Genomic DNA, 13,658 nt, shown 5'->3' with positions numbered 1-13,658 from the left:
CAATTGTATCACTTACTTTAAGTTTGTAAGACAATTATTCCATAGCCTCAACTAATTATTCAATCACTTCCTCAAAAAACCTGGAAACTCTGTGGTGAGTATAAATATGTCTCCTGCTTTCAAGGAGGTTACCCTCTAGAGGAGAAACACTACCCAAAGGATTCTACTTTTAACCTAATTTACAATCATAAATGCTACCAAGGAGGGATTTTCCCGAAGTTTGAGAGAATATTTCAGTGAGTACTGAACTGGGAAGATAAATTTGGAAGTTTACTCAATTTAATGATAAGGAAACTAATACACCAAAGGTAAACGCTGCCTAGGCAGTGATCTGACCTGGAACAGGGGATTAAAGAAAATCTTTGCTATCCGACGAGGGTGGGATTCGAACCCACGCGTGCAGAGCACAATGGATTAGCAGTCCATCGCCTTAACCACTCGGCCACCTCGTCAAGTACGGGAGGGGTGCATTTATTTTCATCCTCGTCGGTGTTTGTTCTGTAGTAATTATATTCAATAATCCTTTCTCTGGTTTAATCCTGACTCAATCCTCACAACCACACCCAGAATCAAGTACTTCTTTAGGCACGTTTTGTACCAACCACAAAACTGATAAATGACGCTTAGAGTTACTTGGCACGTATAAAAGGAACAGGTAAAACCAGTACACTTAGGCACCAAATAAATCCTTGCTGAACAGATGAATGAGTGAACATACCAGCTCCCTTTAGCCGTCCTGTTTTATTCCAGAGATCTATACTAGTCTGTCTGCTGCAGCTGTCTGCATTGGAGGGGCCAGCTTCCTGACTACTGAACAGAATTTCTCCTGGGATTCCTGTTTTTTGGGAGATAGCAGGGAACAAGGAAACCTGGCTCTGAGGATCCCTTTCATTTGCTTCTGAAGTACGCCCCACTGCCAGGAAATGCCTGTATTTCTCTCTTTAACCTGTGACACGTCAGCAATGGTGAGAAAGTGGTTGGAAAAAAAAATGCTAGGGCCCTGATGGGATTGTTTTGATTCTACAGTAGGCAGAAATATTAAAGCATAAAATTAATTTACCACCAAAAATGAGAAGGGTGATGTGGGGTGGGGGTGGAGAAATCCTCACTAGTCCACTGGTGCAAGGGTTGGGATACCTGAGTCCTGGCTGCCCCAGGCACTGTGTAAATTTGGGCAGACCACTTCACCAGTTCCATCCCTACTCCCTCCATCCCACCCCCACAATTTCCATCATCTCTCCAGGAGGAAGCCGAATTAGACAACCTCAGAAAATTCAGCATCAAGAAACCCCTTCCACGACCGGAGTCCCTCTTCTTTCCTACATTTAGTGCAGAATTTCCAAAAGAAACTTGGAGAGAAAAGATACTTCCTTGCCAAAATGTGTTGCTTTTTCCTTCTTATATAATTTCTGCCTATGCTCTGAGTTTTGGCAGTAAGGACAGTCTTCTCTCCCTTTCACGGTCCTTCACTGAATTCTGCATACTCACATTCAGCACCCAACTACCCGTCATGGAAAATAACCTATAATCCCTGCATTAGAAGACTAAGGATTTATTCATTTAATGAATCAAAAATCATTTATTTCTTTGAATGAGGTCAGTTGTTACGGCTTTTTCTAACCTTGAGTTAGGACTACCATTCTACTGCTCAGATCTCTTAATGTTCTCCTCTTTTATTCCTCTTTCAGGGCTCCAAGGATAACCTAATTTTATACAGTGACTTCAACAGTATTTCTCAATACAAACTTTGAAGTGAAAACTTGGGCATCCACATTAGGAGGGAACATTATGCTCTTAGAAGCTATGAAGGGAGCACTAACCTTTCCTGTTAAAAGAGATACATAAGTATTTTTATTTAAAATCTTGATTATAATTAAATTAGCACAATTTTGTTTCAGTGAATATTATATGCTTGGTACTGTACTACACTAATTAATTGGTGAACAATATCATAGGATCCCTACCCTGATGAAATTAATAACAGCTTGGGACAAACAGGTAGACAAGCAAATACCTGTTTAAATCATGAAAAGTTGAATGAAAGGCTGAATGCCTCATTTGTCAGAAATTCACTATGGACAACCTAGAGGTTAGAAAATGCAAGCGAATAAAAGTATAAAATTTAATAACGTCCTCATCTGCAGATTTCAAAGCTCCTTTACTACTCAACCGTGAAGCCTCTTGATTAGCAACTCTGAAAATGAGGGCTATTTCTGTCTTTCTCTGCACCATATATGCAGGAGCTGTTCAAAGCCCTACTCTCCGCCATTGTCCAGACTGTTATGCCATGCTCTAGATGGCTGCAGAGCCCTGGTGGCGCAGTGGTTCGGAGCTTGGCTGCTAACCAAAAGATCTGCAGTTCGAATCCTACCAGCCGGCCCTCCGAAACCTTAGGGGGCGGTTCTACTCCGTTCTGCAGGGTCGCTATGAGTTGGAATCGGCTCAACCGCAACAGCTTTGCTTTTGATTTGAGGTGGCCGCGGCTAGTACATTTGCCTGCAAATGCTTTGACAAACGCTACCCAGGAAACCACTTCAGCCCTGAGAAAGCGCCCAGTAAGGGGAAACAAAGGCAAGCCCCTAAGCCAATCCTTCAGGGAGCCACCAGACAGGTCAAAACACACCACCACAATTCTTTCTCGACTAGGTGGGCACTGCTCTCTCTGGCAGCAGGAAGGCATGATGCTTCCTGTCTTCAGAGCCACGACAGAGCTGGGGAGTAGGGGACAGTAGGAGGGCAATTTAAAATGCCACAGTACCTTCTTTCTTTATTAAGCATTCCCCTAGTGGTTTTAAGTTTCTTATTGGATTCCAGAGTTCCACAGAAGTTGATTTCAACCATTTTTGTCAGCTTAATCCCTGCTTTAGTGGAGGGACAGTTTTGGAGTTCCACCATTTTCGGTGATGTCACCCCCTTCCACTTTTTATAACCCCAGATTAAACACTATTATTATTTCATTCAGGCGACGATTGTCTAGATTTTCTTACACTCTAACATTTTGTCCTCTATTCATTCTTAAATCTCAGGTTGGTATCATTTTTCTTTTTTTTGAAGTACATCATTTAGAAATTCTTTTAATAATAATTAATAAATTTGTCATTTACCTTTCCTCAAGGTAAACAATAAAATATTAAGAAAATACTTTTTTTATAGAATGTTTACATATAATAAATGCAAAAGAAAAGCTAAAATATTTTAATCCTCATTTTGTGAACCTTACCATATAATGAATCTAAGCAATGATAAACAGGGGGGATGCTATGGCAAATAGATGGAACAGCTTATAATATTTGAATGCACTGAATAACCTTGTTGTCATTGTTGTTAGGTGCCGTCGAATTGGCTCCGACTCATAGCGACCCCGTGCACCACAGAACGAAACGCGCCCGGGTCCTGCCCCATCCTTACAATCGTTGTTATGCTTGAGCTCATTGTTGCAGTCACTGTGTTAATCCACCTCCTTGAGGGTCTTCCTCTTTTCTGCTGACCCTGTACTCTGCCAGGCATGATGGCAAATGGTGAATAACCTCAGCATAGTTAAAAGTGGAAGTACCTCTATTATACACTACCTGATGTGATGCTATATAGCAATACCCAGAATGTATTCTAGCCTAAAACAATTGAATATAAATTTACCAAACTTCAATATGTAACTATGAGTTTACGGGAAATGGGGGGGGGGGGGGAATAAATAAACATGTGAAATGACTCCATAAGGATAAAATCAGCCAAACTCAGAGCATAGGAAGTTCTACCAGACAAGCTGCCCAGTTATGTCAACAAATAAATGCAAAAAAAAAAGAAAAGTAGAAGTGGCACTGTTATATAGTAAAAGAGTTTTAAGAGATTTATTAACCAAAAGCAATGAGTAGACCTTTTTTGGAATCTAAATCCAACAAATCAGCTTTAAAAAGGCATTCTTACACAACTGAGAACATAAAACATGGACTGGGTATTAGATAATATTAAGAAATTTTAGTTTAAGTTTTTACATATGATAAAGTTATTGTAATTTTTTAAAAATGTTCTTATACTATGTACTGAAGTATTGAAAGATCAAATCACATGATGCCTGGGATTAGCTAAAAAGATACTTCAAAAAAAATGGGGGATGAATGAAATAAAAATGGTAAATGTTAACCATTGTTGAACCCGGTTGATGTGTGCATGGAGATTGATTATACCACTCTCTAATTTTATTTAAGTCTGAATGTTTTAGTAATAAAAACTAAAAGAATTTTATTAGGTACAAATCTCTTGGTTGTAAACTCTGTTTTTATTTGCAAATAGTGCTAAAAATTCCTCATTCTTGAAGGTTAGTTTGATGAATATACAATTCTACATTAACAATTATTTTATTCAATACTTCTAAATATCTTTTTTTACTCTTTTCTGGGTTTTATTGTAAATGTTAAGATGTTCGTTAACTTTCTAATTGTTCTTCCTTTACAGGAGAGCTATCCACTATCTCTGGCTCATTTCAATACCTCCTCTTTGGTGTAACATAGTTTCAGTACTATGTGTGCAGTTATTAGTTTTTTTGTGTGTGTGTGCACTTGTGATACACTGTGCTTTCTGAATTTATAGATGAAAAATTTCTCTCCAGTTCTGGAAAATTTCCAGCTATTACCTCTGTAAATATTGCCTGATCTACATTTTTTCCTCTTCTCTTATTCTCATGCTCTAATTAGATATAGTTCAAAATTTCTTATTCAATCTTCCATCTTTATTAATTTCCCTTATGGGTTATCTGCGGCTGTGTAATAAACTAACTCAGAATATAGTGGTTTACAGCAACATTCATTTATTTTCTTGCAATTCTATAGGTTGGCAATCTGGGAAGGGCTCTGCTGGGATGCGTAATCTCTTCTTCTTGTGGGGTCAGCTGGGTTTACCAATTCATTTCTGATCAGTTGGCAGGTTGACTGGAGACTAGCTGCTCTTGCATAACCTCAGTCACATCTCTGGCAGGTGGCAGGGGCTATTTCCTGGGATGCATCAGTTTTCCTCCATGTGATCTCCCCAGCAGGATCACCCAGCTTTCTTAGTTGTGATAGCAGTATTCCTAAAGGGTAAAAGCAAGATCTTTTGAGGCCTCGTCTTGGAAGTAACTTGATGGTACTTTCACTGCATTCCATTGGTCAAAGCAAGTCATAAGGGCATTCCATATCCAAGGGTTAAGGAATTAGACTCCATCTCCTGATGGGAGCAGCTGTACATAATTTGTCCTCAAATTTATCTACTATAGTTTGTTACATATGTTCCATGTTGTTAACTATTTTTGCTTTACTCTAGATTAAATTTTTTACTTTATCTCTCAGTTTAGTAATTCTTCAGCTGCATCTAATATGCTGGTTAACTTCATCTCTATTAAGATATTTTAATTTCAACTATCATATCTTTCATTTCTTGAAGTCTCAAGATTTTACATTATTCTACACATTTATGATTTGTTGTTGCATACTCCGGTTTGTAGTTATATCTTTAATGAATTATTATATGTCCTACACAGCGATTCTGTATTTTGTATCATAAAATTTCAATGTCTGTAGTTCTTTGAGTCTAAGTATGTCATTTCTTGTATCTGCTGAATCTCAAGCATAGTGGTTTACCTTCTTGTGTCTGTAGTAATCTTTGCTGTTGATTTTGTTGTGTGATCTTAATATTAGGGAAGATACACAGGACTATCTTGGGGAATTTTTTTTTTTTTTTGGAGAGGACATATTTCTACTTCTGCCAGGACTTGGAACACTAAGTTGATCCTAAATCACTTCTACCCCGCTGGAGGTTTTGGCCCATAACAAAAGTGACAAGCTCAGTGTTTTCATCTCCCTGCTGTTCTGATATTAAATACTCATGTCTATAGTTGTATTTCTATTGGTATCTGGCCCAGAGCTTGTCCCAGCTGCCCAGTTGTTGTTTCCAACTGCTAGGCTTTCCAGGATCCCCAGCTGCTAACTGAAAGGTCAGTAGTTTGAATCCACCAGCTGCTCCAAGGAAGAAAGATGCAGCAGTCTGCTTCTGTAAGGATTATAGCCTTGGATATACTATGGGAAGTTCCCTATAGGGTTACTATGAATCAGATTCAATTTGATGGCAAAAGGTTTCGGGGTCTGATTTCCAGGCACTCCAGGCAGGACTTCCATCTTCATAACTTTCATTACTGATCACCCTGACCTGGACTCCAAGTGCTGTGGAATCAGTTTAGAGCAAAGATAATATTTATTTCATCATTTTAAATGACGCTTAGAGAATTGTCTAACCCTTCGTGAAGTCTGAAATATTGCAGTAAGTGTACTATACTTGTGATCTATGTCAGTGCATTAAGACAAGGAATATAAAGACAATCTACAGAAATCTGAATGGAAGAAAAAAAATTTCCTTAATCTCAGAAGATATGTTTGCCTACACAGAAAAATCTCCAAGAACTTACATGTGAAACATTAGAAAAATAAGATAATTTAGAAAATTTCTTGGCCCAAATATAAAATCTATTTCTACACACCAGAAAAACCAAGAGAGAAAATGTAAGCACAACCACTTTGGAAATAGATTTGGTACTTCCTTAAAAAGCTAGAAATAGAACTACCATACGATCCAGCAATCCCACTCCTTGGAATATATCCTAGAGAAATAAAAGCCCTCACAGGAATAGCTATATGCACACCCATGTTCACTGCAGCACTGTATTTACAATAGCAAAAAGTTGGAAACAACCAAGATGCCCATCAAAGGATGAATGGATAAACAAATTATAGAATATTAACACAATGGAATACTATGCAACAACTATGAATCCTTGAAACATCTCATAACATGGAGGAATCTGGAAGGCATTCTGCTGAGTGAAATTAGTCAGTCACAAAAGGACAAATATTGTATGAGACCACTATTATAAGAACTCAAAGAAAGGTTTAAACACAGAAGAAAACATTTTTTGATGGTTACGAGGGTGGAGAGGAAGAGAAAGGGGTATTCACTAATTAGAGAGTAAAAAAAAAAAAAAATTAGAGAGTAGACAAGAATTATTTTAGGTGAAGGGAAGGACAACACACAATACAGGGGAAATCAGAACAACTGGACTAAACCAAAAGTTAAGAAGTTTCCTTAATACAACCAAACACTTTGAGAGACAGAGTGGCAGGGGTAGGGGTTTGGGGACCATGGCTTCAGGGGACATCTAGGCCAAATGGCATAACAAAGTGTATTAAGAAAATGTTCTGCATCCCACTTGGGTGAGTGGTGTCTGGGGTCTTAAAAGCTAGCAAGTGACCATCTAAGATGCATCAATTGGTCCCAAACAACCTGGAGCAAAGGAGAATGGAGAACATCAAAGACACCAGAAAAATATGATCCCAAGAGAAAGAAGGGGTCATGTAAACCAGAGACTCCATCAGTCTGAATCCAGAAGAACTAGTCTGGCTACCACCAATCACTGCCCTGACAGGGAACACAACAGAGAATCCTTGATGGAGCAGGAAAAAAGTGGGATGGAGACTTCAAATCCTAGTAAAACAAACAAACAAACAGATTTAATGGTCTGACTGAGATTGGAAGGACCCCAGAGGTCATGGCCCCCGGACACTGTTAGCCCAAAGCTAAAACTATTCCTGAAGCCAACTCTTCAGAAAAAGATTAGACTGGACTATAGACATAAAAAGATACTGGTGAGGAGTGTGCTTCTTAGCTCAAGTAGACACATGAGACTATGTGGGCAGCTCCTGTCTGGAGGCAAGATGAGAAGGCAGAGGGGGCCAGGAGCTGGTTGAACGGACACGGGAAATATGGCATGGAGAGAAGCAGTGTGCTGTCACATTGCAGTGAGAGCAACTAGGGTCACATAACAATGTGTACATTAGTCTTTATATGAGAAACGGACTTGAATTGTAAACTGTCACTTAAAGCACAATAAAAAAATGAAAAAAAGAGTAAAAACATAATTTAGAAACATAATTTTTAATAACTACCAAAATAAAAATGTCCAGAATTAAATCTAATAAAGCATGGAAAGAATTTTACAGAGACTATTATAAAACTGTACCTGAAAAATATTAAATTAATATGGGTATTTACCTTGATTATTATTGGGGAGATGATATGTGCAATAAGTTTATTTTTCATTTGTTGATATGCAGAGTTAATAAAACTCTTGTTAAAAAGAATTCTTTTTTTATTATATTTTGGTGTACCGATTCTAAAATGTACACAGAAGGTGAAGAATGCAAGGTAACTAGGAAATATTTGAAGAAGAGGAACAAAATGGAGGGACTTGTTTTACTAGCTAGCAAGACTTACAATGCATAGTAATTAAGACAATGCTGTATTAACACAGGGATAGGTAGATTAGTGCAAGAGAGCAGAGGGCCCAGAAGGGATTCTCACATACACAGGAATGTCAAATCAGTAAATGGTACTGGAAAAACTGGTTATTACATTGAAGGAAGAAAAATAAGTAGGCGGAAATCTATTGGCTTCATATCCAAAAATCAATTCCAAGTAGACTAAAGATTTAAATATAAAAGTCAAAACTTCAAAAAGCAACTGGAAGAGATTATCTTTATGTCATTGAGAATAGGAAAGGATTTCTTAATAAAATACATAAAAAAGTCTTTACCAAAAAGGAAAAGACTTATTTAATCAATTCCACAAACTACAGTTTGAATATCTGCACATCAAAGGAAACCATAGAGTGAGTTAAAAATCAAGCTATAGAATGGGAGAGAATGCTTGCTGCTCCTGTAAGTGACAGGAGCCCTAGTGGTACAGTGGTTAAGACCTCAGGCTGCTAACCAAGAAGTTGGCAGCTTGAATCCAAATCAGTAAGAAAAGGAAAATGACTTAAATGAAAATGTGCAAAAGTCCGTGAACAAGCCTAAAATGGTCAATAAACACATGAATAAACATTAAATGTTTTTAACAAAATGAAAAAAGTAAATTAAAACTATTTCACACCCATCTTTATTGTCAATGCCAATTTAGGTAATATGTAAACCTATGAGATCTCTTACAAAGTTGACAGAGGTGTAAATCTCTAAAACTACTTTGGAGACAATTTCACTTTACATAGGGAGGTTTTAGATGTGAAAAGGATGGCCTTTTTCTGCAGTGCAGTGGTTAAGAGCTAAGGCTGCTAACCAAAAGGCTGGCAGTTCAAACCCACCAGCTGCTCCTTGGGAACAGTTCTACTCTGTCTTGTAGGGAATCAACTAGACGGCAATCGTGTTTTTTTTCTTTTTTTCTTCCCCTTGGGGAATTCAGAGGATGGACCTCTTGAGGGAACAGGGAAGAAGGAAGAATAGCCTGGGGTGGTGGAAGTAGAAATAAACTCAACTCATAATGGGTTATATATTTAAAAACTATTAGAATTAAATATTACAAACTGTTAATCATTGTTGCTTAAAGAAATTGGAGACTAGATTTCAATTGCCGTGTTTTTTGTAATTTTGTAAATAAAACAGAAATTGTTACAAAATTGCTACTTTGCTTATGATGTTACAGCTTTTTGGTCTCAAGTTCTCTCATGCGTCTCTTAAAACAAAACAAAAACATTCCCATTGTCGTCAAGTTGATTCCAACCCACAGTGACCCTACTGGACAGAAGTGTCCCATAGCATTTCCAAGGAGCCTGGTGGATTTGAGCTGCTGAACTTTTGGTTAGCATCCAAGCTCTTAACCATTATGCCACCCAGGCTCTCTAGGGAAAACTAAAATTTCTTTCCTCTCCTTTCTTCCTTTCACCTGCCCTCCTTTCTCCTTTGCTTTCCATTCCTTTTCTTCTTTTTTTTCCCCCCACCATTTTATTTATTTTTCATATAACTTTTGCCAGTGGTTAAGAGCTCAGCTATTAACCAAAAGGTCGGCAGTTCAAATCTACCAGGCTCCTTGGAAATGCTATGGGACACCCAGAAGTTTTTGTTTTCTTTTTGAGGAGGTGGTAATAGTAATGTGGTAATTCTGATATTTTAAGATGCTGTTCAAACATGCTTGTTAAACATGAATAGAAAATGAGGTTTATATTAATTACACAAATGTAAATGCATAGTAAGCCTATTGAGAAATGTGAATTACTTTGATAAAGAGCATTAACAAGATTTGACTTGGTGTGGACAAAATTTTAGTATTTACTGCTGAAAACAAACTTTGTAACTTCAAAGAGCACAACATTTCTCAAGTTAATTTATAGATATTGACTGAATCATCTCAAGAACAAACACAATATTGGAATGGTTGAAAAGGTTAAAAATTCATCTGTGAGAATAAGAAGACAATAACAATACTTTATAGATCAAAGAATGATTCTACTATGCAAAATAGTGTAGCAAACAACAATTACAATATTATTTAACTAGCATAAACATAAAAAAGATTAATAAAAAGAAAGTATAACACTACAAATAATAGCTATGTTCTTTTTGTGATTCAGTAGATACATTAAAATAATAGTTAATAAAATAATTATTTCAGAAATTGTGCTAAAATATTTAAGTGGTATACAACTTAGAAAGAAAAAAATGTGATTTACACATTATTGCAGGTAGATTGAATAGCCTAATAATTGAGGAGGAAATAGATCTGAGTATTAAACATATAAGACTGATTTGATAGCCTGAGCTAGTTAAGCTTTATTTTCACAACTTTCAAAAATACATATTCAACATATAAGGTATAATGTGTGCACAGAAAAAGTAGCCTGAAAACTAAATTAAAGAGGGACTTAGAAAAGCTTTTTTTTTTGCCATTATAAAAGAGAGTTCTAATATTTATAAAACTTTTTATAAGATTCAAAAAACATAAAATGTGCAGAATTGAAATAGAAAATATGAAAAATAAATATTATAATCATGCTTCATCTCTGAAGCTGTCATGAATATTTAAAAAATTATAAAAAGTAAAATTTTGCTGCTGTACAAACAGCAAAATTAAAAATCTCTACAAAATCCAGTGCTGTGTGTATCTTACGCACTTTTGTGTTCCAGGCATTCAGTATGATTTCAATCCCCTAATAGGCTCTCTATGAATATTTCTTGTGTAAATTAATAAAATCATATGAAACATGTAGGAGAACTGACATGGCCATACATGGCTAATGGCCACATAAAATGGTTTAATATTGTGGGAAAGCAACATAGTCACATACTTTCAAGAGATTTGAACTTTTTATACACTTTGCTTCAGCAATCCTATTCTTTATGAAGAGCAGGACTTCCATTTTCAGCATTATTTATAACATTTAAAAATTGGAAACAACCTATATGTATAAAACAGTTAATTGGTTAAATATACAGCAAAACCGGTGATAGCCGAACTCAAAGGGACTGCCTTGTTTTTCCAGGTATGGCAAGTTTTCTGCCTTTGACAGGGAGTAGTGTTACCACTCTTCTATCATTGGTTTTAGTAGTAAATATTTGAGTTTTCCTTGTCTGGCAGGTTTCCCCCTTACATAGGTGCCAGCTTTTGCAGGTTTTACTACATTATAATGTGAATTCTGTTGAATGCCATGGATCTATGAACATAAAAGTAAAACTATGTGGCTGTACATTGTTTTGGGGTGCATTTGAGTCAATTCTCAATTTATAGGGACCGATATTATAAAGTAGAACTGCCCCATAGGGTTTTCTAGGCTGTAATCTTCATGGGGTTGCTATGAGTTGGAATTGACCCCACGGCAACGGGTTTTTGAATCTTCACAGAAGCAGATCACCAGGTCTTTTTCCTCAAAGAGCTACTAGGTGTGTTCAAACTGCCAACCTTTTGGTTAGCAGCCAAGCTCGTAATCATTGCACCACCAGGGCTCCTTGTACCAATACACGTGTATAAAGACAAGAATGAGAATGGATATTTGAAATTAAATGATTGAAATAAAAATTATTGATTTGTTTAGTTGGTGGGATTGTGGATAAATTATCACTATTTCATTGTTTCTTTGTTGTAGTATTGCCTACTCAGAGTAAAAAAAAAAATAGAAAGTGTTCTTGTAATTGTTGGTGTGTCTGCATATATGTTTGTGTCTATGTCTGTATGTACTGGGAGGGAAAGGAGAGGAGCGGGCCTACGTTATAAGATTATAGTTGTTTATTTTCTCTTAATTTGAAAGAATGAACAAATGGTTTTAATTACTAAAAAGGTGTAAGAACTATGTGAAGGGTTTCCTTTCTTAATCAACGGGGGGGAAAATATTATTGCTTTTCCTTAACACGAAAATCCTGGTGGTATAGTGGTTAAGTGCTATGGCTGCTAACCAAGACTTCGGCAGTTCAAATCCTCCAGGCGCTCCTTGGAAACTCTATGGGGCAGTTCTACTCTGTCCTAAAGGGTCGCTATGAGTCGGAATCGACTCAACGGCAGTGAGTTTGGTTTTTGGTTTTTTCCTTAACACCACATGTTGAAGGAATTCAGTACTATTTAACAAGTTCCTTGCATATAATATTGTCCAGCCATCAACACCAGGACAAAAATATTTTTCTCCTGGTGGATTCTCCATCCAACAATAACTTTCTGAAAGCTCCCTTGATGGCCTCATTCCTCAGGCTGTAGATAACAGGATTGAGTGCCGGGGGCATTACTGTGTAAAAGATAGAAATCATAAGGTCAAAAACAGTTGGAGAATCTGACGTTGGTTTTAGAAACTCTAAGATAATTGTGGAGAGAAAAAATGAGAAAACAAAGAGGTGGGGCAGGCAAGTAGAGAAGGCCTTGGATCGGCCCTCAGCAGAGGGTATTCTTAGAACCGTGGAGAAGATGTGGATATAGGAGAGGACACTGGAGGTGAAGCAGATGAATGCCACCACAGACATGAAAGTGGCCACTCCAGTTACTCGAAGGTAATCATTGGAGCAGGAGAGCTTTAGCAATTGGGGGACATCACAGAAGAAATGGTGGATTATTTTGGCCTTACAGAATGTGATAGAGAATGTGGTTGTTGTGTACAAGATTCCAGAGATGCTTCCACTTAGCCACACGGCTATCACAGCCCACTTACACTTACTAGGATCCATGATGACCTCATAGTGCAGTGGGAAGCAGATGGCTGCATAGCGGTCATAAGACAGCACTGTGAGAATGGCCACCTCAGCCCAAACCAAAGATGTGAAGAAGAAAACCTGGAGTATGCACTGGTCATGAGAAATATAGCCATCATTTGTCAGAGAATTGTCAATGGACTGGGGGACTGTGACAGAAATGAAGGAGAGGTCCAGAATGGAAAGGTGTTTTAAAAAGTAATACATTGGAGATTGGAGACGCTGGTCCAGTGTGGTGATGGTGATAATGATGAAGTTACCTGCCCAGGTTAATAGGTATATCACCAAGAATAGCAAAGCATGTAAAATCTGCAGCTCACGAATGTCAGAAAACCCCAAGAGGAGAAATCCACTCATAGTCATGTTTGCCATAATCAGATCGAAGATAGCAATTGTGGTAGTAGCTGGAAGAAAATGGGATACGGAAAACGGAAGATGCAGTAGAAAGGTATTAAACTAAATTTCCATTCATTTATCTTTCTTTGCTCCTTAAAACAATTATTTATTAAGTAACTGCTATGTATCAGTTGGAAACCCTGGTGGCATAGCGGTTAAGCGCTACAGCTGCTAGCCAAAGGGTCCGCAGTTCACAATCCGCCAGACGCTCCTTGGAAACTCTAAGCGGTAGTTCTACTCTGT

General features: G+C 37.5%; 1 protein-coding gene and 1 non-coding gene across 2 annotated transcripts; both read right to left on the bottom strand.

Annotated features, from left to right (window-relative positions):
• Positions 1-370: 370 nt before the first annotated feature.
• TRNAS-GCU (transfer RNA serine (anticodon GCU)) lies at positions 371-452 on the bottom strand. The gene has a single exon. It is a non-coding gene; the product is annotated as a tRNA-Ser (tRNA).
• An 11,985-nt stretch (positions 453-12,437) lies between these two features.
• LOC126065310 (olfactory receptor 14J1-like) lies at positions 12,438-13,391 on the bottom strand. The gene has a single exon (XM_049865153.1). The coding sequence runs from the start codon at positions 13,389-13,391 to the stop codon at positions 12,438-12,440; it is 954 nt and encodes a 317-aa protein (XP_049721110.1).
• Positions 13,392-13,658: the final 267 nt, after the last annotated feature.

This window comes from Elephas maximus, chromosome 1 (genome assembly GCF_024166365.1).
Source record: "Elephas maximus indicus isolate mEleMax1 chromosome 1, mEleMax1 primary haplotype, whole genome shotgun sequence".
Taxonomy (NCBI): Eukaryota; Metazoa; Chordata; class Mammalia; order Proboscidea; family Elephantidae; genus Elephas; species Elephas maximus.
Note: the sequence above shows the minus strand (reverse complement) of the source record. Positions and strands in the feature narration are given on the sequence as shown.

Coding starts and splice junctions, on each gene's coding strand:
- LOC126065310 (XM_049865153.1), bottom strand. CDS start 13,391: ATGGCAAACATGACTATGAGTGGATTTCTCCTCTTGGGGTTTTCTGAC.